Here is a 25,695-nt window from a genome sequence, read left to right on the forward strand (position 1 = left end):
ACTGGAGAAGGGAACAGCCATCCCTTTAAAAGTTTGTAGGGAGGACACGTTTTCCCCTATTGGAACAGTGGTCTGTCCTGTTCAGGTATCTATTATCTAACTGGACCCGTGGGGCATGGGTTTGTACCTCCACCTAATTCACAAGCAAGCTGAGGCCCAGAAGGGGTCTGCCTTTGACTCAGGTCACTCACTCTGTCGCTGGAGAACGCAGGGTAGAGTTCAGGCTGCAGCCCCTTAGCCAGGTGCATCTGGCTGACTCTAATCACACCCCTGAGCCCATTCCCAAGGCTGCTTCCTCCAGGGAGCCCACCTTGATTCCTAAGTGAGAGCCATTCTTCCTTGCCCTGTATGCCTGTCAGAAGCCCACAGGGTGTAATAGGACAGGAAGGCATGGAGCTGGGAAACTCACCCCCTCCTCCTACCTACTGGCAGAGCCTGACCCCAGCCCCAAGGGTGGCCTGGGAGGTCCCTTGGCTGGGTTAGCACTGGTCCCTGCCAGCCACAGCCAGGGGCACTGGAATGCATTGTATACCTGCACTCTCCAGACCACCCAAGTGCTCCTTGGGGTGCTCACTCGGGACTCATCGGGGATCTAGCTTGCCCACCCTAACTGGTTTCCTCACTTGCTCTTCAACTCACCTGCTCGGTCATCCTCCCCCTCCGTGCCCAAGGCCCTCCTCTGAGAAATAGTCACCACTCACCTGGGCGGCCCAGGGCCCTGGGTGCTGCTGCGGGAGTCCAGGGGAAGGGGAGTGGGGTGGGGGAACGAGGCCTGACTCCTTTGTTTGAAGTGGAGACTTCTTAGAGGAAGAGACATTTGCGATGAGCTTTGAGGGACAGAGACCAGGGAGAAGGCATTCTAGGCAAGGGGGACAGTGGAGCAGACGGCAATACTGGAGGGGGTGAGGTAGGCTACCTGGGTGTGCAGGTGAGAGGGGGCCGATGGATTCCCCCACAGAAGGTGTCTTCCTGCCATGGTGGGAGGGGCTCCCATTGGAAGAGGTAGGCAGTGGCAGGCCCAGGGAAGGGGATTTATTTTATCTGTGTTCTTCCTCCACTATACTATTCCTGGACTCCACCAAGACCACGACCCCTCTCATGCACCCCTGGGCATAGCATGGACTCCTGACCCCAGGAACGACCTCATCCAGCCAGGTAGAAATCATGGGATGACGGGAGGCATCATCAAAACTCTTTTTTGCAGCCAGTCAGCTGATGATACTGTAGGTGTCTCTAGAATCCCTCCCTTAGCTGCTGCTTTGTGGACCCCTCCCCCTAGTTGAGGCCTCAAGCCTTCTCTCTGGCTCCCTGCCCTCCCCACCTCCACTCAAGGTCCCTCAGCACTTTCTCCATGATGGAACCAGAGTGGTCCTTGCACAGTCTGAGTCTGACTGGGCCCCCACCTCCCAGGATGGAGTGCAGGCTCAGGTCCCCTTGGCCACGCGCCTCTCCTCCTCACATCGAGAGCTACACTATGCCAAATCGCTTTCAGTTCCCAAACACAAGACACTCAGCTGCAGTAACACGCAGCTGTCCTGCCTTCCCCACGCTGGCACGACATGACAGCTGACTCTTTCTGACACCAGCTCAGACAAGCTTTCCTGCCCAGGATGTCCCTGGGCCTTGGCAGTGATCACCCTGGGTGGTCTGGACGTCACTTGTGGTCTGCTCCCCACCCACCAGGGAGCCCTTCGGGGGAGGGGAGGCACCAGGTTTGATATACTCAGGGCAGGTGTCAGGACAGGTTCGTTGATTGACCAATGCATCCCAGACAAGACTGTTTGGAGTGAACAGGGGAGAAGGCACAGGACTGGGGCAGCAAGCAGGGGCAGTGCAAGCCGTGCCCTCAACTCCTGGGCTTGAATAAATCACTTCCTCTTCCTGGAGCCCCATCCATACAATGGAGGACGTCAGAAAAGCTTGGAACACCCTTGAAAAGGCAAATGTAGAAGTGCAAGAGCGTCGACTGTCACTGTCTATCTCCTTCAATGTCTCAGACAGAAGTTCCTCCAGGCCTCTGACCTATATCCCTCTTGCGACAGTGAATCTGGTCTTGACACTGTGCTGCCTCCCGAGGATGCAGAGTCTTCAGGGGGCCCTGTGGGGAGGGCTTGAGAACCGTCTTCTGTCCTATCCCGTCCTTAATTGGCAATATTAGAGTAATGAGTCACAGACAACAACCAATTAATTACCCCAGTTATAAAAAGCTTCTGCTTCCCCTTCCTAGCTGTCGAGTGAGCTGGCCCCCTGCTGCCAGGCTCCTCCACTCCCTCGGTGTTGGCAGGAGGGAGAAGATGTCATTTCACCTCTCTGGTCCTCAGTTTCCTGTTTGCTTATTTGTCAAGTGTGTGTCCTGGGGGGAGGGTTGGAGGAGGTGGGAATGTGGAAGAGGGGCAGGAAGGAAGAACAGCCTGGATGAAGAGGAGGGGCAGCCTTCCCAGGCTCCCAGCCCCGCTCCTCCATCTCCAGGATCTATCCCAATATTGCAGGGTCAGCTCTTAACCAGGGAAGCACTGAAGGTGCCCACTCTGGCATTCAAGCCACTTTTCAACTTGTCCCAAATGCTCCTGGTCCTGTGATCTTTCTCCCTCCAGGCAACCTCCCAAGTCCTCTCCATTCCCTTTTTCTCCTTGAGGGAGGAAAGGAACAGGCCGAGCTGACTCCATCTTGAAAAAGAAGGAAACTCCACCTTGCACTTTCAATGAGCATTGGACCATGTGCCTGGGAGCCATGGTGATAACATGCCCATGGCCGAACTGGCCCCCCAGACTGTTAAACACCAGATTCCATACCGAGATTTCCTGTCGCCAAAAAGAATGTAATAATCCCCTATGTAGTCAATCACCTTTGTAATCTTTTTGGCACCCACTGGTGTAGGCTCCAATGTATAATCAGCTGACCCTTCTGATTATGAATCATGGCTGTAACCTGATTGCATCTCCCTTTAACACTTTCCAAGCTAGGTTTAAGGAATTTGGGGATGTGGGCTTGAGCAGTACACTTAAAGGTATATAAGGTTTTCAACAAAAGTTGGTTGGGGTCCCTGGCTAAAGAGGAAACTCTGCCTCGGACCCGCCGGTGTAATAAACTGCACTCCACTATCCACGATGTCCTTCTGAGTGAGTTTGTTTCCCGGAGCGTTTGGCTATAATATCCTTGCAAGCTCTCCTTTAAACACACCCAGACTCAAAACATGCCTGTCTTCCTGGCAGCCTCCAACTTCTTGAGACTCTTGCTGCAAATCTATCATGGACTCCAGGTGGGACAGGGCTTCAAGCCTTGATTTCTCCATCCATAATCAGGGCACAACAATTAAACATGCCCCACAGGGTGTTTGCCATGCCCCACAATCAACAGGGCTGTGCCTGTAAGAAGTCATCCGCTCCCTGCACACAACATGTGCTCGACAAACATTAACTGTTACCCTCACACTTCATTCCCAGCCTGAGGACGAAGGCTTCTGTGACTCACCACGTGTCTGTCACCTCGTCTCACAGATGAGGCCCGAGAGGTCCAGCTCCACCAAGGAACCTGACCCTAGGTTTCCCTGACTTGGAGACACAAGAGGCTCCCCCAAGAGGTCCTGAGGGGGAAACAGGGGTGGGGGTGGTAAGGGGTGCCCAAAGGAGGAGGGGAAGGTGGAGATGAGGCCCGAAGCTGGACCCCCTTCCCCTGGCCGAGGCCTCTCCTCCACCCCCTAGACCCCTGGGGTTCTCCTTCACCCCCTAGCCTGCACTCCCAGGGCTCACTCTGGGCCTCCAGCTGTTCAACAACACTTAGGTTACAGCTTCTCTGCACCAGCCTGACTCTGAGACACTGGTCCTTCAACTGCATCAGGCCAGGAACCCATCACAGTCCTGGGGAGGGGCTGGGGAGAAGAGAGAAGAGAGTGGGCTGAGGAGGGAACCCAGGAAGTGGGCGGGGAAGCAGGAGCTGACTGGGGAGGGGTCGGGTGGATGGGGAGGCTCTGGTTGCCTGAGGTGAACCCAGCCCTTTTTGCAGAGGCCCTGCTACCTGGAGCTGCTGCAAACCCTCTCCCCTCTCGCCACCAAGCTGGCTCCTGGCCTGCAGCCTCCTGCCATTGCCCCATACCTGGCACCCAGGCCTTGGCATCTAGGGAACCTACACCGTTTGGGCCCCCAGTCAGCTCAAAACTGGCCTCACCCACCACTTCCCCCAGTCTGGGCCCTGTGCTGGCCCCAGCCAAGACCCATCATTTCCTGACTCCACACAGCCTGTGACTGGCTGGCCCTGGGCCCACCAAGAGGTGTGAGGTGCCCCAGGAGAGCAGCTTCCTCCAGTGTCTGATGGCCAAGCGCTTCCTTCTTAGGAGGCCAGCCATCCTTCTCCCTTCCTCAGCCTCAGCTGTCTTCCCACCCCACCCCAGCCCTACCGAGAGTGCTCGACCCACACCATGCAGACCAGATCTGAGCTCTGCCCCTCACCAGCTCTGCAACCTTGGCCTGGTCACATTGTCCCTGGCTGTTGCCCCAGGTGGGAAGTGGTAGCAATGACATCTAGCTCACGGGCTTGGGAGCAACAGGGGTGGCTGCATGGCCAAGCTCAGCCTAGCACCCGGCAGACAGACAGACACACCTGGGTGCCAGCGGACTCTGAGCTCCTGCCTTCCTGACATGTGGAGCCCCTGCTGTCTTCTGTCCACTGTCTCAGGAAGAACAGAGCTCGGAGCAAAGCAGAGAAGACAGCCAGGCTGCCCTGGGCAGGGCCCTCCTCTCCCTTGCCTCAGTTGCGCGTACTGTCTCCTGTGTGCCTGAGTGGGGACATGGCAGTGAATCAGGCCAGGTGCCCACAAGGTGGTACCTGCTTCTCACCATTTGAGGGTGATGAGCCCAGGTTCCTGGGTCAGTCTAGCACTCTGTCCCCTCGTCCCTACCATCACAGGCAGGGAAGGAAGGCAGACAGGCAGACAAGCTTCTCAAACCTCCACATGCAAATAGCCCAGCGATGCTTGGCCTCTGACCTCCGCCCCTGGTCACTACAGCCTGTTTTGGGACTGGCTGATTTTGGAGGCTGGCCTCTTTGTTCAGACAAGCAGGATGGAGGAGAAAGTTGTTTTTCAGGCAGCAAAGCTCTTAGATAAACACCATTTATCTCTCTCTCTGTTCCCTCCTGAAGGAATTGGGTTCCTTCAGAGAAGAAACTAGATCCACTGGCTGACGGCGTCCCAGAGACGGAAATGCAGTGTAGGGTCTGGCTTGGGGAGCCGGACACTGAAGGAGGCTTTCTGTATCCGGCTGAGCACCTGCTGCCAGCCCTGGCAGGCGTGTGTGGCTCAGGTGACTGGGCCCCGGTGCCAGGCCATGGCCCTGCCAGCTCCCAGGCTCCTGATGGCCTGGCCCAGCTCCCCACCCTCCCCTCTGGCCACCTGCCTGCTTGCCTGCCCGTCGGGATCCGCCAGGAAGCTGGGAACTTCTGCTCACTTAGCGGGGACCCCTCCCTCTTGGAGCAGCCCACCCTGCCCAGGGCTCCACGAGCAACCCAGCACCCACACCGCCAAGGGGGCATCAACAACTAGCTACACCCATGACAGGATGGCCTACTGCCTTGCCCACCTAGTCAGGTAGATTTGGGAATTTCCACAGGCCCACCTCACAGAAGGAGAAACTGAAACCAGAAGGCCACACTTCAGAGCCACAGAGCTGGGGCCCCTCCCCCAGCCCCGGGCACCCCGCCCCTCCTCTGGCCCCTGCCCCCGCACAGCTCACCGGAGTGGTGTCATCATGAGAACGCTGGTAGCGCTTCCAGCGGCAGCCGTAGATGCCCGTGAGGCAGGAGAGGCAGAGCTGCGGCTCATAGTACTGCAGGGGCTGGTGTCTCACCATGCTCGTGCCCGCGGCCCTGGCGCCCTGCCTTCAGGCGCCCATGGAGGCCCCCAGCTGGTCCTGTGGGAGGAAGCACAGGTCTGTGAGGCTGGGCAGGGCTGGGGACTCAGTCCCCACACAGCAAGTGTCACTGTAGCCCAGGTCAGGGAGGGTCAGCCTCCGCTCAGAGCCCTGGCGGGTCCTTGTCTCACTTGGAGTCAGAGGCCCATCCTTCTCAGTCCCCTGCCACCCACCCATGACCTAACCAACCAACAGAAATCCCCTAACCCATTAGCTGTCACTGTCCTACTCCCACGCCCTGGCGACCTAACCTACTTTCTGTCTCCATGGATTTGCCCATTCTGGACATTTCACACAAACTGAATCACATGATATATGGCCTTGTATGTTTTGCTTTTTTCACTTAATGTTTTCAAGGTTCATCTACATTATAGCATGAATCAGTACTACATTTCTTATGACTGGGAACTATTTAGTTGTATAGATAGACGGCTTTATCCATTCATCAGTTGATAGACATTTGGGTTGTTACCACTTTTTGGTTGTCATGAAAACTCTGCTGTGAACACATTTTTGTGTGAATGTATATTCTTATTTCTCTTGAGTACATACTTTGGGATGGGGTGGCTAGGTCATATGATAACTCTATGTTTAACTTTTTGAAGAACTGCCAACAGCTGTTTTTCAAAGCTGCTGTATGATTTTACATTCTCAAAGTATGGTCATTATCATCCCCATTTTACAGGTGAGAATTCTCAAGCACAGAAAGGTCTAGCCATTTGCCAAAAGTCACACAGTGTAGTCCAGCAGTCTGGCTTTAACTCGAGGGCTAGAAAACTGTAAGTGAAGGTGTGAGTTACTCAGTCGTGTCCAACTCTTTGTGACCCCATGGACTGTACAGCCGACTAGCCTCCTCTGTCCATGGAATTCTCCAGGCAAGAATACTGGAGTGGGCTGCCATTTCCTTCTCTCAACTCATGACCAAATCCAACCAGCCACACATTTTTACACAGCCCACAATTCAAGAGTGGTTTTCACATTTTTTAATAGTTGGGAGAAAAAAAGCCAAAACAAAAATATATTTTGATCTGTGAAAATTATACAAGAGTCAAATTTCAGAGTCCATAAATGAAAGCCTGCTGACCCTGCCACCACAGGGCACAGTGGCTCATGACCCGGGATCATAACTGCAGCATGTGGTAGAGAGAGGAAAGGGTGCCGTGGTCACTTAATAGGGACAGGAGGGTCAGGGCGTGCTTCCCAGAGACAGCGCTGAGTGGAGGCCTGCAGGATGAGCTCCCTCTCTGACTTCCCAGGGACTATAGCACAGGGTTACTGGGCTTCAGGCCCACCAATGACTTCCACATCTGGGCCTTACTCAGGGCCTCTGCCCAACACCCCACCACCCCCACTCCCCAAGTGCTAACCTCAGCACAGGGATTACAGCCTCCACTGCGAGGGCAGGGATGAATTAGGAGCTTGCTGGTAATATTGACTGACCTGCAGCTGCCTAAGTGCTAGGAACTGTCTGGTGCAGCCTGTGCCCATGTCTCCCTGGGGAGGCATGTGGACACAGAACAGATGCTGGGGGCTCTCCGAGCTGAGCCAAGTCCAGGGCTCAGGGTGACAGTATTGGATGGGGATGCTGCTGCAGTCAGCTTAGCTCCCATGGAGTTGGGGAGGCCAGGGGTGGGTCAGCAGGTAGGAGACCCTCTCATTTTTCCTTTATTCCTCTCTAGAAGGAGTGTGTCAGGGTAGGAATTCCCTGGTGGTCCACTGGTTAGGACTTGATGCTTTCACTGACAAGGGCCTGGGTTCAATCCCTGATGGAGGAACTAAGATCCCACAAGCCACACAGTGCAACCAAAAAAAATAATTAAAAAAAAAAAAATAGCAGTGTGTACTCATATACAGACTCCCACATCCACAGCCTTCCAGAGGAGGTAAAAGAGTAAAATCCATAGCCAGGGAACCACATCTTACCCTGTGCACCCCCAAATGAGGACCTCTACTGTCTGGTTGGCCATCACACTTCCCCAGGAATGGGGGAGGCAGCTGGTATATGTAAAAAGAGGACTGGATTCACCCTGCCTTGGCCAATGACTTGCCCTGTAGCCAGAGCCACTCAGGGCTCTTCCCTGAGCCTTGGTTGAAGCTTTTGTCCTGACTTCCAAAAAAAGGTCAGATGCCTGGGGGGTAAGGGAGGGCCGGTGGCAGCGGGGCACACGGCTGCAATGACAGAGGTACAGCAGGTGGGCACTCTGCATGCAGGAGCCCTGCCCTCACATTCCTTTCCCAGGACCCCCTTGACCCCGGGACCGATTCCCATGTGTCCTCTGCTCCCCCACCCCCCGCAACTGAGCATTACAACCCACCCAGGAATGGAATTTCCATTTCAAGTCTGGAAAAGAGGGAAATAGAACTGCCTGCACCAAGGTCTCAGCCCAGGGCTTGGCTGACCGGGGCTCTTGGAGCTGTTCACCTCTCACCTCCCAGATCAGATCAGATCAGTCGCGTCCAACTCTTGGCGACCCCATGAATCGCAGCACGCCAGGCCTCCCTGTCCATCACCAACTCCCGGAGTTCACTCAGACTCACGTCCATCGAGTCAGTGATGCCATCCAGCCATCTCATCCTGTGTCGGCCCCTTCTCCTCCTGTCCCCAATCCCTCCCAGCATCACAGTCTTTTCCAATGAGTCAACTCTTCCCATGAGGTGGCCAAAGTACTGGAATTTCAGCTTTAGCATCATTCCTTCCAAAGAAATCCCAGGGCTGATCTCCTTCAGAATGGACTGGTTCATCTCCTTGCAGTCCAAGGGACTCTCAAGAGTCTTCTCCAACACCACAGTTCAAAAGCATCAATTCTTCGGTGCTCAGCCTTCTTCACAGTCCAACTCTCACATCCATACATGACCACAGGAAAAACCATAGCCTTGACTACACGAACCTTTGTTGGCAAAGTAATGTCTCTGCTTTTCAATATGCTATCTAGGTTGGTCATAACTTTCCTTCTAAGGAGTAAGCGTCTTTTAATTTCATGGCTGCAGTAACCATCTGTAGTGATTTTGGAGCCCAGAAAAATAAAGTCTGACACTGTTTCCACTGTTTCCCCATCTATTTCCCATGAAGTGATGGGACCGGATGCCATGATCTTCGTTTTCTGAATGTTGAGCTTTAAGCCAACTTTTTCACTCTTCTCTTTCATTTTCATCAAGAGGCTTTTTAGTTCCTCTTCACTTTCTGCCATAAGGGTGGTGTCATCTGCATATCTGAGGTTATTGATATTTCTCCTGGCAATCTTGATTCCAGCTTGTGTTTCTTTCAGTCCAGCGTTTCTCATGATGTACTCTGCATATAAGTTAAATAAACAGGGTGACAATATACAGCCTTGACGAACTCCTTTTCCTATTTGGAACCAGTCTGTTGTTCCATGTCCAGTTCTAACTGTTGCTTCCTGACCTGCATACAAATTTCTCAAGAGGCAGATCAGGTAGTCTGGTATTCCCATCTCTTTCAGAATTTTCCACAGTGTATTGTGATCCACACAGTCAAAGGCTTTGGCATAGTCAATAAAGCAGAAATAGATGTTTTTCTGGAACTCTCTTGCTTTTTCCATGATCCAGCGGATGTTGGCAATTTGATCTCTGGTTCCTCTGCCTTTTCTAAAACCAGCTTGAACATCAGGAAGTTCATGGTTCACATGTTGCTGAAGCCTGGCTTGGAGAATTTTGAGCATTACTTTACTAGCGTGTGAGATGAGTGCAATTGTGCGGTAGTTTGAGCATTCTTTGGCACTGCCTTTCTTTGGGATTGGAATGAAAACTGACCTTTTCCAGTCCTGTGGCCACTGCTGAGTTTTCCAAATTTGCTGGCATATTGAGTGCAGCACTTTCTCTCCTCCCACCTGCCATGAATTTTCATTCTATTCATAACTGCAGGGGTATCTCTGGGAGGCAAACTTCTTTTTCCTTGACACATTTTCCTCGGGCCATCAAGATCGCCAGCGGCTCCTTGCTGTCTCCAGGGAGGCCACCCAGACCCACACTGGCACAGTGACCCCCTCACCACCGCTAACATGTCTCTAACATCCCTCAAGGCCTTTTTCTCACCAGCCCTTTGGCCGCTTCCCAGGTCTCATCTCTCCCCTGGGTGGGGAATCCCTGCGGTAGGCCTGGCCTGAACAATCTAAGCTCTCACCTGCAGCCAGAGAGCTTCCTAAAAGACAAATGACCAGGATCTAGCTCCTCCAGCCTCACCACTCCAGAACTTGCTGTCCCTTCATCTGGCTAATGCCTCCTGACGCTTCGAGTCTCCGCTCAGATGTTACCTCCTCTGGGGAGCCTTCCCTGAGACCCAGGTTGGGTGAGAGGGCTCCAGGAGTCCCTCCTCCCTCCTGGGCTGCCTGTGGGAGCACAGATGACATGCCTGCCTCCCCCAGGGAACAACCTGAGTTACTCCCATTTCCCCAGTGGCTAGCACAGGGCAGTCCTGGGGGCTTCCTGGACTGTACTTCTGAAAAGGCCAGGAAGTTCTGCTAACAGAGACATGCTGCCCAGACCCTGAGTGTTTGGGACAAGTCCCCAGAGACCAGATTCTCCGCACCTGTCCCGCTCCTGCCCAGACTAATGGCATCACTTCCCATTTTCTGGTTCTCCAAGCCACCTCCCAGGGCTGCTGCTATCAGCCAAGTTCCAAAGAAATATCCAGCCTGGAGCCCTGTTGGCTCTGGGACAAGAGAAAGCCCTCACCTCTTAATCTGAACTTCCACAGCATCCTGTTTGCACAGGGAAGGGAGTCAGGAGGGAGAAGGAGTGAGTGTCTGCTATGGAGTGGGTGAAGGATGTTGGGGGTAGACATACCTCCAGGGGCCTTGCCCACCCTTATACCCTAGGAATGCACCTCACCCACTCCTTGGCTCTTCATTCCTCCCCCCAACTGGCCGGCTGCCAGGCCCTCACTGCCCCCAGGCCCTGCTGCCTCCAGTCCCAGGTCTGCGCACTCTCCTGACAGTGGAAAGAGTCTCAAGCCAGGTGCCAGTGCCTGGCTATCAGCCTGGTCTCCTTCTACTGACTTGCTGTGTGACCTTGGAGACCTATTTTACCTATCTGAGGAATGGGCACTAGATAGAACAGCACGAAAAGGATCCAAGGTTACAATAAAAAGGAATAAGACACTGATACATGCTATTAATACAATGTGAATGAATCTTGACAACATTATGCTAAAGTGAAAGAAGTTGGTGATGGAAGGTAGAGGGGGTGGCTTGCAGGGCACCATGCTGAGCATTGTACCTGTCATCTTCTGATGACAACTGTCCAAAGTAGAGCTTGACAGTCTTCCTTTACAGGTTAGAAATATGGGTCCCAGGTGAATGGAGGAATAGGGTTCATCCCAACAATGGAATATTACTCAGCAGTAAAAATAAATGCAGGAGACCTGGGTTTGATCCCTGGGTTGGGAAGATCTCCTGGAGAAGGGAATGGCTACCCACTCCAGTATTCTTGCCTGGAGAATTCCATGGACAGAAGAGCCTGGCGGGCTACAGTCCATAGGGTCCAAAAGAGTCGGACATGACTGAGCACTTTCACTTTTCACAACAAGAAATGATCTATCAAGCCATAAAAATACATGAAGGGACCTTAAAAGCATACTGCTCAGTGACAAAAATCAACGAGAGAAGGCTACATACTGTATGATTTCAACCATATGACATTCAGGAAAAGGCAAAAACCATGGAACTGGTAAATGGATTAGTGGTTGCCAGGGGTTGGAAGTGGAGTGCACAGGTAGATTTTTAGAGCAGTGAGACTATTTTGTATGATACTATAATGATGGATACATGTCATTACACATTTGTCAAACCACGTAGAATATATAACACAAAGAGTGAACCCTAATGTAGACTGTGGACTTCAGTTAATAATATGGTATCAACACTGGCTCATCAGTTATAGCAAATGAACCCCCCCTAGATATTAATACTGGAGAAGGCAACGGCACCCCACTCCAGTACTCTTGCTTGGAAAATCCCATGGATGGAGGAGCCTGGTAGGCTGCAGTCCATAGAGTCTCGAAGAGTTGGACACGACTGAGCGACTTCACTTTCACTTTTCACTTTCATGCATTGGAGAAGGAAATGGCAACCCACTCCATTGTTCTTGCCTGGAGAATCCCAGGGACGGGGGAGCTTGGTGGGCTGCCATCTATGGGGTAACACAGAGTCGGACATGACTGAAGCGACTTAGCAGCAGCAGCAGATATTAATACAGGGAAAACTGTAGGGTAGGGGAAAGAGAGTATGTAGGAACTCTGCATTTTCTAATCAATTTGTAAAAACTCTCACCAGGGATTCCTTGATGGCTCAGATGGTAAAGAGTCTGCCTGCAATGTGGGAGACCTGGGTTCAATCTCTGGGTCACAAAGATCCCCTGGAGAAGGAAATGGCAATCCACTCCAGTATTCTTGCCTAGGAAAATCCTAATAGATACGAAATAAGTAAAAAAAAAATAATAATAATAAAATAAAAACTCTCACCAAAAGAATAATCTAATAATTAAATATGCATACATGCTAAGTTGCTTCAGTCTTGTCTGACTTTTAGCAACCCTATGGACTGTAGCCCACCAGGCAAGAATACTGGTGTGGGTTGCCCTGCCCTTCTCCAGGGGATCTTCCCAACCCAGGGATTGAACCCGTGTCTCCTGTGCCTCCTGTATTGCAGGAGGATTCTTTATTGCTGAGCAACAGGGGAAGTCCAATAATTAAACATATATGTATTTAATTTAAATATCTATATTGACTGGTTGATAGATCAGATCAGATCAGTCGCTCAGTCGTGTCCAACTCTTGGCGACCCCATGAATCACAGCACGCCAGGCCTCCCTGTCCATCACCAACTCCCGGAGTTCACTCAGACTCATGTCCATCGAGTCAGTGATGCCATCCAGCCAACTCATCCTCCGTCGTCCCCTTCTCCTCTTGCCCCCAATCCCTCCCAGCATCAGAGTCTTTTCCAATGAGTCAACTCCTCGCATGAGGTGGCCAAAGTACTGGAATTTCAGCTTTAGCATCATTCCTTCCAAAGAAATCCCAGGGCTGATCTCCTTTAGAATGGACTGGTTGGATCTCCTTGCAGTCCAAGGGACTCTCAAGAGTCTTCTCCAACACCACAGTTCAAAAGCATCAATTCTTCGGCGCTCAGCTTTCTTCACGGTCCAACTCTCACACCCATACATGACCACAGGAAAAACCATAGCCTTGACTACACGAACCTTTGTTGGCAAAGTAATGTCTCTGCTTTTCAATATGCTATCTAGGTTGGTCATAACTTTCCTTCCAAGGAGTAAGCGTCTTTTAATTTCATGGCTGCAGTCACCATCTGCAGTGATTTTGGAGCCCAGAAAAATAAAGTCTGACACTGTTTCCACTGTTTCCCCATCTATTTCCCATGAAGTGGTGGGACCGGATGCCATGATCTTCGTTTTCTGAATGTTGAGCTGTAAGCCAACTTTCTCACTCTCCACTTTCACCTTCATCAAGAGGCTTTTGAGTTCCGCTTCACTTTCTGCCATAAGGGTGGTGTCATCTGCATATCTGAGGTTATTGATATTTCTCCTGGCAATCTTGATTCCAGCTTGTGTTTCTTTCAGTCCAGCGTTTCTCATGATGTACTCTGCATATAAGTTAAATAAACAGGGTGACAATATACAGCCTTGACAAACTCCTTTTCCTATTTGGAACCAGTCTGTTGTTCCATGTCCAGTTCTAACTGTTGCTTCCTGACCTGCATACAAATTTCTCAAGAGGCAGATCAGGTAGTCTGGTATTCCCATCTCTTTCAGAATTTTCCACAGTGTATTGTGATCCACACAGTCAAAGGCTTTGGCATAGTCAATAAAGCAGAAATAGATGTTTTTCTGGAACTCTCTTGCTTTTTCCATGATCCAGCGGATGTTGGCAATTTGATCTCTGGTTCCTCTGCCTTTTCTAAAACCAGCTTGAACATCAGGAAGTTCATGGTTCACATGTTGCTGAAGCCTGGCTTGGAGAATTTTGAGCATTACTTTACTAGCGTGTGAGATGACTGCAGTTGTGCGGTAGTTTGAGCATTCTTTGGCATTGCCTTTGTTTGGGATTGGAATGAAAACTGACCTTTTCCAGTCCTGTGGCCACTGCTGAGTCTTCCAAATTTGCTGGCATATTGAGTGCAGCACTTTCACAGCATCGTCTTTCAGGCTTTGGAATAGCTCAACTGGAATTCTATCACCTCCACTAGCTTTGTTCATAGTGATGCTTTCTAAGGCCCAAATGACTTCACATTCCAGGATGTCTGGCTCTAGGTCAGTGATCACACCATCGTGATTATCTGGGTCGTGAAGATCTTTTTTGTACAGTTCTTCTGTGTATTCTTGCCACCTCTTGTCGATAGATAGCTAGATCAATAAATCTAGTCCTAGGAGATTACATGATTCAGCCAAGACCAAACAGCTAATGGTGGAGAAGACAGCGTTTGCAGCCAGGGCTGCCAAGCCTAAAGCCCGGTCTTTCCAAGACACCAGCCCTAGAGGGTCCATCTGTCCTCACTTCTACCACCCTCTATGACAGCCACAGCATGTGTCACTGAAAATTGCACCTCAAAGGGCCAAGTTCAATGTTTTGGTTGGCACCAGGGCAGCAGGGGCACAGAGCAGGGCCAAGAACTCTGGGGAGGAGAGAGGACTCCCCACCCCCCCACCATGGACTCAGGGCTGGGGGCGGCAGAGCCCTGACGTCTCCCTCCAGCAGCCTTCCAGCCCCCAGGGAAGGAGGCAGGGCATACAGAGCTCAGTCACCAGCAGGCTGGGTGACCTCCACAAGCCTCTGGCCTCAGCTTTCCTGTCTGTATCAGGGGAGGGTCTAAACCACATCCGATGATCTCTAAGGGACTTTTTAACACTCAGCTTCTAAAACCTTTTAACCACCTGCTCTCTCCTCATTCTCAGGAGATAAACATCGATGGGGTTGCTCCAGGAGGATGGAAGGGCAAATTCCCCAGTCCTTCGTTGTCTGGTCTGACAGGGAAGGGCCTCCTCCAACCCCGCCCCTGACTGGAGCAGTTAAGATCAGGATGAAAGCTGCAGGCAGGCTAGTAACAAGGTGAGAAGCCTGGTCATTCTGGGCCCCATCTCTGCCCAGGGGCTGCCACCATCTTTGACAGGAACCCAGGTATAGGTAGTCATGGCCTGGATAACTCACAGTGACGATTCCACACCTGACTTAGAGTGAAACCCAAGGGGGAAACGGTGGTGAAACGGGTTTCGCTTAGAGTGAAACCCAAAAGGCTGTGGGGATTCCTCCCTACAGTGCTTGGGGAACCTGGCCATGGAGCAAGACCAGGGCCTCCCTGTGGTCCTTCCTCGCTGCATGCCCATCCCCTGTTCCCAGTGCAGCTGTACCTGGGAAGCTACCTTAGCTCAGGGCCACTCCGTCCATCTACTCATCTCGGTGCAGCAGCCCCTCCTCCAGGAACCCAGCCCTGCCAGGTCAGGGTCTCTTCTGGACCCACAACTCCTGTGCTTCCTCCAGGAGCACTGCAGGGCAGCTTCCTGGAGACAGTGGATGTCAATAGAACTCAGAAATAAGGGATGACTTCTAGCATAAGAAGGTCTTGCTAGGCGGATGGCACAGGGAAAGCGTGGTGGCAGGGAGGGTGAGCAGGAAGTTAAGCCCCATGTCGGTTCCATCTGGTGGTGACCGTGGGGTTTGCTTCCAACAGTAGCCTCCCAGGCCTCTGGGGACCTCGAAAGGCATCCCCAGGCAGCTCACCGGCTGGGCTGATTCTCCAAACAACCCACCAAATCCACAGAACAAGTCCCCAGCCACAGAGCTGCGGCCAGAGATGGGGGTACCGAGCAGATTCCAGGCTCCTCCCCACCGCTCTCCTGTGCTTAGCTTTTGAAGAATGCTCAAAGTCACTATCTTCCCCATTGCCCGGGCCTCATCAGATGGCTTAAACTGAGAGATGTGGGCTGCCACATCTCACTGTGTGGCCCTAGGCAAGTCACTCTATTTCTCTGGGCCTCAGAGAAAGCCCTAGATTCTAATGAAATCAGCAAAGAGGCAGACAGAGTGCAGGAAGGAAGTCTGTCACTGAGGCAGCTGCCAGTGGGGAGGGGCGGGGGCAGGAGGGCCTGGGAAGGAGGCCTGGTGGGCCAGCATACTCCCCACTATTCCACCCCCGTCATGGCCACTCATTCTTTGGGGGAAAAGCTACTGGTGGCTTAGGCTGGGGCTCAACAGGAGCCATCAAAGAATCAACCATACCCTAATTAGGGTCACTATTAATCTCTTTTCACTGTGGTGCCAGGGCCTCCTGTTTACCCAACACTTTGTCCCAGAAGATTTCTGATGGCTCTTCCTCTGGGGGAATTCCCAGCAGGCTGGCTTCACCCCAAATGTGGGTGCTTCTGCCCCTCCTATAGGGAGTGCTCCCTGTTTCTCCTCCCAGAAGGGCTGGCTTCCTCGGAACCACAGCCTCTGGAATTATCTGTTCCATACCCAAGGCTCTCTAGCTCATGCGGTAAATGTTTCCGAAGCCTCTGCAATGCTGGGACCCAAGAGAGATGTACAGAGAATCAGGTGGCTCCTCCTTTCAAGGCGACAATCTCATCAGAGCAACAGCAGCTATGATTATAACCACATACACAGCACTTTACAGTGCACAAAGTCTCCACAAACATCGTCTCACTGAAGCACGGCCCCAACTTCACGGGCAAGTACCAGATCCCCATTTTATGGACGAGGAAGTTGAGGCTGCTAGAGGGTAAAACAGGTTTGCTGAGCTGCATCCTTGGTTGAGGCCCTTGGGGGACTGACTTGCATGCTTGGGGCCTGGTGGGCCAGCAGTACCCTGTCATGGTAGTTTATTCTTTGGGGGAAAAGCTTAGGGTAGCTGAATGGAGGCCAAGCTCAGGACGTTGCCCAGGACCCTTGGGTTCCCTTGGCACAGAAAGAACCTCTCCTTGGGTTTCTCTTTCCCCAGATCAGGGCTGTGGGCTGGGCTGAGCAGTCACCAGGAACAGCCCGCATACTCTCTAACCAGAGTCTTAGAATCGCCTCCCCCAAGTCTCGTACAATCACAGAATCCTGGTGCAATCCAACAGGGATCTCAAAACTAGCCCTGGATTTCAGACTATGACAGTCATCAAATGTCAGCACCAGGGAAGACCTGGAGCTATTCCCTCTGGCCTTCCATCCCTGCAGAAATCCCCTGTACAGCTGGTGGTGGTTCCCCAGCAGACTGGCCTGCACAGGCTTGTATATGCCTCTAGACAGGCCCCTCCCTCCCTGGAGGGCCGACAGGTTCCTCTTTAAACCAGAACAGAAGGTAAGCCCTCTTAAGAGGGGAAGCCCGCCCCCAGCCACCCCCGCCCCCAGCAGCAGTGACAGGTTCCCCAGGAGCAGGCAGAGTGAGCATGGGGCCAGCCTGGGGCCTGGTGAGGCGAGAGACTTCCCCAGTCTCTCCTCCCTCCCCGGTGGACGCCCCAGTCCCTCCCAGACGCCCAGTGATTCAGTCACAGGAACCAAGCTGGCTTTTTCCTATGCCTCTCCCTGGGTCTCTGGAAGGAGGGAGCCCTGAACAGGAGGAGGGCAGGCTGAAGCGGAGTCTGGCGGAGACAGGCCCTGAGCAAACTTGTCTCTGCCCAGTTTTTGCTCCCTGAGGGAATGGTGAGCAATGATTTATTTTATTTATTTATGCAAAATAGCAGAGTTATTATACAAACAGGCTTCCGAAGCAGGCCCTGAGGAGAAGCAAGTCCTGCCATTTTAGGAATCTCTCTCGCTTCCTTCCCCTCACACCTACCTGTCTCACCTCACCTGCCCCTGCACCTCCTCACACAACTGTGCTCCAAGCAACACAGCACCTCACAGTCTCCCCCGCTCCCCCAAGCCTTTGCCGGTGCTGGGCCCTCTGCCAGGAGTGCCCTCCCGCCCCCGCCCCAAATTCTGTCCATCTTAACAAAGGCACCCTGGACAAAGCCTGGTCTGATCCCCCCTGCAGAAGCCCACTGCTTCCTCCTTTGTCCTCCCATCACCAGGCAGAGCTCTTGAGACATGATCACAGGCCTCTGTGCACGGTAATTATGTTTCCATGGCTGCCTGGCCCGCCAGGCCGAGAGCCTCCCCAGGTGGAGATTTCTCATCCATCCGGCCCAGCTTTCCTGAAGAGTCTGCAGATGATATCTGTGACCCTGCAGGTGACAGGGTCACGAGCTCCCCAGGTCCCCGTCCCCGCTAGAGGAATCACTGCACAGCAGACCCGTGTTCTTACACGAGGTCATCACCAAGGAAGCTCCCGTTTGCACTGGTTAAATGTGCAAACGAAGGAACGAAGGACCATATTGGAGCTTCTTAAACCACCCAACCGCAGAGCCACTTCTGAGCCTGCTCCCAATTCTGCCTCTGAATAATAATTAGCCTTTTCCCTATTTACAGAAAAAATTAAGTTACTAAAAAAAGTCTCAAGTATTTTCTCCCACAGTTTTTTCTGAACCCTCTGCTGTGTGTTCCAGGTCTAGTACAAGGCGACCTCAGACTTAGCACAGAATACTGATTTCCTCACTGCCACCTGCATCTCTCCTCATCACAGCACTCGAGGAGGAGCACAAGCTGGACTACTTCCAGGCCAGTCTGAGAACCTGGGGCCTAAGCTTCTCTTGCCCTCTTTCAGACAGCCAGGTTTCCTTTCTGACCTTGCTCAAATGCTGAGGAGGAAAGCCCTAGGCGTTGGCTGGCCCAGGAAACCCTGATGGTTCATGCTCCTTCCATGATTCAGGCCTCTAATTCCACCATTTACTATTCATTCCTTTGGCTGACACATCACTTTCTCCAGGATTCATTCTTAAAAATACACATCTCCCCTGGAAATGGGACTCCATCAAACCTCTAAACTGAAAGTCAAGGAAACTCAGTTTAATGCCTGGCTCTAGAGAGGCAATAAATCGTAAGGGTTAGGAATGTGTACTCAGAGCCAGCCTGCTGAGTTTGGAATCCAGTTCTACCACTTACTAACTCAGCAGGTTCGTTGATGCCTCTACACCTCAGCCTCCTTATCTGTGAAATGGAGATAACAGCACCAGCCTCATGGGCTGTTGTGAGGATTAAATGAGCTAATACTTATAAGGTGCATTAGGTAAGTATCTAGTCCACTGCAGAGAGCAACAGACAACTCTACTCAGAATATTATTTTTTTTCTTTCTTGCCTATAAAATGGAATAATAATCCTTACTTCCTCTTTTCCCATGAACTGCAGCTTACCACTCCCATGAGAGTGAACATCATTCTGGAACCCAGTGGAATGTTCTCTGAAGCTTGCCTCCAACTCCTTTCTGCCTGCCTCCTTCTTTGCTTTTTCCTTTACCTGGAAGAAGGTACCAGTGGCTATGAGCTGGGCTCCTGGGGGAGAGGGGTCTTGTTCATGGAGGTGGTGATGTCACTTCAGTGGGAGAGCTGAGGGGACAAACCCTGTCAGATCACACATAAGTCCATGCTGCCTCTCCCCTCCCCCGGGCCCTTAGTGAGCCCCCACCCTGCGCCCACCCTGTGCTGGGTATAGGGACCAGGGATGGCCTGCATCCAGTTCCCGTTCTAGGGAAGCCGCCAAGTGGGTGGGGGAGCCCACGTGATCTGGTGGTGGACTATGAGATCCCACACAAGCACCTCCCCACGTGCTGCCCACACACCGGCCCTAACCCAGTACAGCCTGCTCCGGAACCACTCTTGCCCCCACCAGGACCCACAGAAACATGATCTAAGGCCCAGCCACCCTGGGGTGAAACCTGGGGTTGTGTCTGGCTCCCAGGAGGCAGAGGCCCATTCATGCTGCCCAGAGACCTGCTTCTTTGGAGGTAGACGCCAAACCAGCTGTTCTAAAGCAGCCGCTGAGGGAGGGCTGGGTGGGCTGGAGGCGGGATCTGGAGCACCGCAATTATGCGGCTGACTTCTGACTCATGCACCGCTTCCCCCATCACCAGCTTCTTCGGCCCTCCTGCCCAGGAACTGGGAGGGGAGATGACTTGGTAGCGACAGGCCATGGCGAGAGGAGAAGGGGTGCTAGGTCAGCACTGCAGGCTTTGGAGGATGCCGCCACACTGCCCAGTAGGGGACACTGAGGTTGGTGGGGCCAGACGTCTGCCTATGTCACCCAGAGAGTCAGAGCCAGAACCAGGGTGGGACCCAGGGCAGGGGCGGCTCAAGCTGGGGTCCAGCCCAATACCAAGCCGACATGAGGAGCTTCTCCAACCCAGTCAGGGCCTGGAGCCACATACCAGCTAGAGGCACTGCCAAAACTCAGCCTTGGCCCGGTGGGGGGACAGAACTGGGCTCACAGACAGCTTAGAAATGACATCCAGCTACTGAGAGATGGACTCCTGGTGTGCCCCCAGTCCTGCCTCCACTTCCATCCCCCAGGTTTCTCAAAGAGCCCTGAATGCACTGCAATTTACAGTTTATAGAACACTTATTTTCTTCATCTCTCACAATGATCCTAAGGCCGAAGTGACAGAGGGATATAAATAAAGCAGGGCTTCTCAAACAAATCACCTAGGGATCTTGTTGAAAGGCAGTCCAACTCAGTAAGTCTAGGCTGGGGGCTGAAATTCTACTCCTTTTTTTTTTTTTAAATAAGCCCTTACGTGATGCTGATGCCGCAGGTCCAGAAACCACAATTTAAGTAGCTAAAACATAGTTGTTAACTGCACGCTGGGGTCAGACTGCTTAAGTTAAAATCTTGGCTCTTTCTGTGTGACCTTGGGCAAGTTACTTAACCTCTCTGGGCCTCAATCTCCTAATGTATAAAACAATAATCATCATAATAAAACCTACCCCCATAGGGTTGATGTGAGGATTAAATTATGTAAATTGCTTAAAGTGATGTTTATCATTTCAAATTTTAAAATGGAGGCTCTGAGAGATGGACACACTCAGCAAGGTGGCAGAGGCAGGATTCAAACCTGTATCTCTTAAATATAAATCCTGCAATAACAATTTGCCACAACATGTCACAGCCAGCAAGCCCTCCACCATCAGACAGACATGGATATTGAAGCCTGGAGAGCAGCCAGGAATTGACAAGGTCACTAGAAAGTTGATTCAGAAATTCAAGTCCATGACCCCCGACCTACTGCTCTTTCCATCACACCTCACTGGCCTGCAAGACAGAGAAAGTATCCCAAGTTCCCCCTGTGGGGGTCCCAGCTCCACTGGGCAGCGGGCACCTGAAAACCCGATGTGTGTGGGAGAGGCTGCATGTGGAGGCTGCCCTCGTGCCCACTGTAGCCTGAGCTGTCCCGCACTCTCAGAGCCCTGCCTGCCAGTCTGGATGAGAATGGTCTAGCATCCCCCTTCCATCATCCATCTTCTACATCCATTCTGTGGCACTGCTTCATTTCAGGGTCACCCAGCCCGGGTAGTAGGCAAGGGAGGAGGCAGGCCAGGCCCATCTCCACCCCCAACCTTGGCTTCCCAGCACGGGGCCAGCGGGAGCCTGTGAGTCACTTGAAGGAAGTGCCTGGCCCCAAACAGGAAGTGGCTCTTCTAACAGAACCCTCATCCCCCAACAGGAGCTCCCCGGGGCAGGTGCTGATGACGACTCTCCTCCCCAGGCAGAGTCTGATGAAGGAAGGGAAGTTGACTGGGACAAAGCAACACCTATTCAGATCTTGCCTGAAACTCAAATGCAATACCCATTGTCTGCACTGGGAAACCTGGTCAGAGAGCTTCTCTGCTGTGTGATATTATGTACAACAGTGTGGCTCTCTGAGGCTCAGTCCCCTCACCTGGAGGATCACAGGGTTGTACTGCAAGAGCGCTATGGCCTGATATTCTACACTGAAACGAAGGATCGGAGGATGTGAATATAGGTTTTAAATAAATGAAGAAAAGCTTATATGAAAGAGATGAAATCATGGATGCCAATACCTAGATTTAAGCTCCAGTTGTAGTGTAAGCACTGTCGTTTACCTATCGTTAGCACAGGGCCGGGATCTCATTGACAAGAAGATGTCTCCTGTACCACCCTTAGGCTCAAGGAAGAAGGGTCATGACCTTGAGCCCCACACATCACAAACACATGCTTACAAACATATTACAGAACATACAAAAAAAAAAAAAAGAACATACAGGAGCTTCCGTCACACAACATCCATGGGACCACAAGCCTACTCTGCTCTCCTAGCACTGCTCAGGCCCCAGAGAAACTCTTCATTCCTTGGGTTTCAGGAACAAAAGGTGACTCTGTCCAGATGAAGGTCTGAGGGATGCACAGTTGCTGACAGGGTTGAGAGTAGGGTAGAGGGAGGGAAGGGGAGGGAAGCAGGATGCTACTGGCAGGAGGAAGGGGACTAAGTGGCAAGAATGCTTGTGAGGGGGGCAGACAAATCAAACTTGTCTGATCCTTTCAGAGAGCAGCAACTTCTTACATAACAAAATATCCATTTCCCAGTAATGCTGAGCATCTTCTTTTTTTTTTGGCTTGTCTCCCTGTTGCAATTTGTGGTTCTAAAAGTACTCATGAATTAGTGTGGTATTCACAATAAACGCACATGGCAGCCGAGAAACATCTTACAGTATTTAACAATTCATATTACTCAGATTAATGTAACATGAAATGTGATACTAATTCTTTACAACTAGATGGACATTAAACACAAAAATGAATAGTTTCATTACAAATGAATAGTTTCATTTTTATAAAATTTTCAAAACTTTGAATTAATTACTATATCACATATATTTAAATAATTATATTTTAAAATTAGATATTAATTTTGATGCATATAGTTTTAATTTCCTAGATAATTTCAAGGAATAAAATAACTTTTGAAAATATAAAATTTCCTTTCTTTATATTTAATTTACATTTTTTATGGAAATTATTCAAATTCTATATACTTTAAATACAACTGCATTTTATTTTTGATCCTTTAGATTAATATCATCAAGACACAATTTTCAAATGATGTGAAAATCTTGATTATAACAATTATAGTGATCTTGCTAACATGAAGACAACAAAATATATTTTATGAAATAAATAACATATGAAATGTCTTATTACTCATCCAAATTTCCAGCAGCCCACCAACAAAACACCCAGATGTGTAAGAACAATTGTCCTCCTTGAAATTTGGTTCCTTTCAGTCGTATAAAACCATAACTTTACAAAGCGTGACAATGAAACTATCTTACTTAATAGTTTCTTGGTTTGTTCTGTAACCTCCCGATATATGACAGAGACTGTGTGGCCTCCATCTGTACTTCTGCCCTGGGCCCTGAAAAGTCTAGACCAGACCTATCTGTTGACTCCCTGCCCACCAGCTCACTTTTGTGGGGCTCAGGCCACCTGAGCTGGTGGCTCCTCCTCGCTGAGGATCAGCTGGGTGGTGAAGTCAGCCTTGTCCTCCTAAGTCTGCCTTTTAGAAAGTGCTCTCACATGAAAGGTCCCCATGCTTAGACGTGGGCCTTATTTCTGGAGCTGACTCATACACCCTCAAGGGCCGAGGCCATGACTTGAGGGCCATCTCCCACAGACCCAGCACAGGGACCTGGATAGGAGGGCCCAGCTGCTGCTGGTTCACCAGGCTGGGAGTGCCCACTGGCTCAGACTGAGGGAACGACCGGTGGACCTCACCACCGGTTTTCTCCTTCTCTGCACTCAGCTTACTCTCTTACTTCTCTCACTCAGCTTACTTCTACCCATGACCCCTCCTGTCCCCTCACTCTGGTCCTACCGGTCACAGTGACCCACTCTGGGCTAAAGCCACCAGTATGCACCCTCAGCCCCCTGACATCTGAGCTGACAACTCTCCCTGTTCCCTGCCCTCCACCTTCTCAGCATCTTTCATAAAGAGCTTCCAGAAGGCAGGTCCTGCATTCTGAAGGGGGGAAGGCAGAGGAACATGCAGGAGAGTGAAAGTCAGGAGACCTGGGTTCTGGGTGTGGCCGGGCCACTGAAAGGCAGGTCGGCCTCATCTCTAAGCTCAGGGTCTTCATTTGTCAGATGGAGATGCCACAACTCAGCCCAGACGGCCTCGTGGGGTTTAGGGGAGACCCGGTGAGCAGGACCTGACTGGGCTTTGTAAACTGCAAACTACCGAACCACGCGATGGGGCCTTGTTTGTCTCCTGTTTCCTACTTGGCCTGGCGCATTCGGAGTCCCTCTATGAAGACACCGTCCACCATTTATGGAGGGCCAGCCACGGCTTTGTATGAGGCCGACATTCCCTGTCTGTCCTCTCGCTTACCCCTCTTAACCTCGCATTACAGCACATTCTACAGATGCCAAAGCAGAGGCTCAAGAGGGTTTAGGTCGCACGCTCAAGGGCACAGTTAAGCAAGCAGCAGAGCCAGGATTCATACTTTACCTGACTCCCAAGCGTCTAGACAACACAAATCCAGTCACCAACACATATTTCCTGAGCTCTTTGGTGTGCCCCGGGAGGCCTGGGCCAGAGGGCCAGGGGGGCCTTGGCGGTGGATCAAAGCCACCCCCTAGCCTAGCCTAGGCAGAATAAGCAGACTTGTTTCCCCTGCACCCACCAGTCGTCAGCCCCTCCTGCCTGCTCCTGGGACCAGGCGCTTCAGGCCACCTCCTCCTCTGGGCCCTCCACCCTATGTCCACCTTCACCCCTGGGGTCTGCAGGTTCCCCGAGCTTCAGGATGGGGGCGGGGCAGCTTTGCAGCAGACTAGACATTAAGCCCGGTGAATCAGGATCCTGCCCATCTGAGCATGGAACCTCTTACATCATATGTGGTACAAGGGGCTAGCTAATTGACTCAACAGCAGTGACACTCCACTCTGGTGTCTGTTTCAGTTCATCCTGGCCACTGGGAGGTTAGCTCAGGTTCTGAATGAGACTGGAGCTGGTAGGGACCACAGCAGAGCTGGTCAGGGTGCTCAGATAAGCAGGCATGGGAGGCTGGGGGGAGTGGATCCTGGCCCTCTCACCTTCACCTTTTTGTTATATGAGCAGAAGCAAATCACTCCACCTCTCGGGGTATGAATCAAGCAGGGATTAACCATGCTGAAACCATCTGCTTTTAGGTGGGCGTGTATAAAACTTTGGTGAGAAACAGGGGGCACTGCAGCTCAGAGAGGGCAGGTGACTTGTCCAAGGTCACACAGCAGGTGAAAGAGTCAGACTAGAATCCAAACCTGTCATGCTCCATGGGGTTAGACCCTCAAAGGCCAGAGTGGAGAGGCCAGCTTAGGGTGACATCCCTTGGGCTATCACAGGTGCAGGAGAATGACTGGGACAAGTTCCATCAGGGTCGACCCAGGCTGACATCACCAGCTAAAGCCATCAAAGTCAGAGTCCTGGACACACCACTTCTGTTTATTTGTTCCTGGGATACGCTAACCCACACGAGTTCCATGAGCCATCCCTGAGCACTTTCTATGGAAAAAGTCCAGTAGACACAGCCGAGTGGGTGGGCTGGGCTGGGAAGAAAAGCCAAATTCAATTCAGGTGGGGGATGGGCTCCTTGGCCTCAACTTCCTCCCTGGTGCTCAGGGCTCCATGGCTCTGTGCAACCTCCTGGTCGACCCCAGTCCCTGCTGCAGTGCCGGTGGGGCTGGAGGTGGGGGTGGCATAGAGGCAGACTTTTCTAGAAGGGGTGACATCAGGACATCAGGGGTGATGTCACCCCTGCTAGGGCTGGAGCCACTGCCTGAAGTGAAGCAGTCAGGGAGAGTCCTGGGGGCTGGGGCACTCTGAGGGATCTACCTCTGGGTGCTGAGGGACAGAGACTGCGCCTGGGGCTGGGGGCAGAAGAGAGGCACAGGGCAGCTCTCAGAAGATCCTTCTGGCTGCT

At 51.8% G+C, this 25,695-nt stretch overlaps 1 protein-coding gene across 4 annotated transcripts in view; it reads right to left on the minus strand.

Annotated features, from left to right (window-relative positions):
• Positions 1-25,695, minus strand: part of GDPD5 (glycerophosphodiester phosphodiesterase domain containing 5) — a 90,562-nt gene that overhangs the window by 36,490 nt on the left and 28,377 nt on the right. For 3 of the 4 annotated variants that reach the window (XR_015142189.1, XM_086340874.1, XM_086340872.1), the window contains one exon: positions 5,727-5,903. Coding sequence is in view for 3 of the 4 variants with exons in the window: in XM_086340874.1 (XP_086197000.1) it covers positions 5,727-5,843 (117 nt within the window). In the remaining variant the exon portion in view is untranslated. Of the gene's footprint in view, positions 1-5,726; positions 5,904-19,243; positions 19,333-25,695 lie in introns of all 4 variants that reach the window. The other variant, XM_086340873.1, reaches the window with a different exon arrangement.

This window comes from Bos grunniens, chromosome 15 (genome assembly GCF_055505025.1).
Source record: "Bos grunniens cultivar Pamir isolate PY7600 chromosome 15, Bosgru_T2T1.0, whole genome shotgun sequence".
Taxonomy (NCBI): domain Eukaryota; kingdom Metazoa; phylum Chordata; class Mammalia; order Artiodactyla; family Bovidae; genus Bos; species Bos grunniens.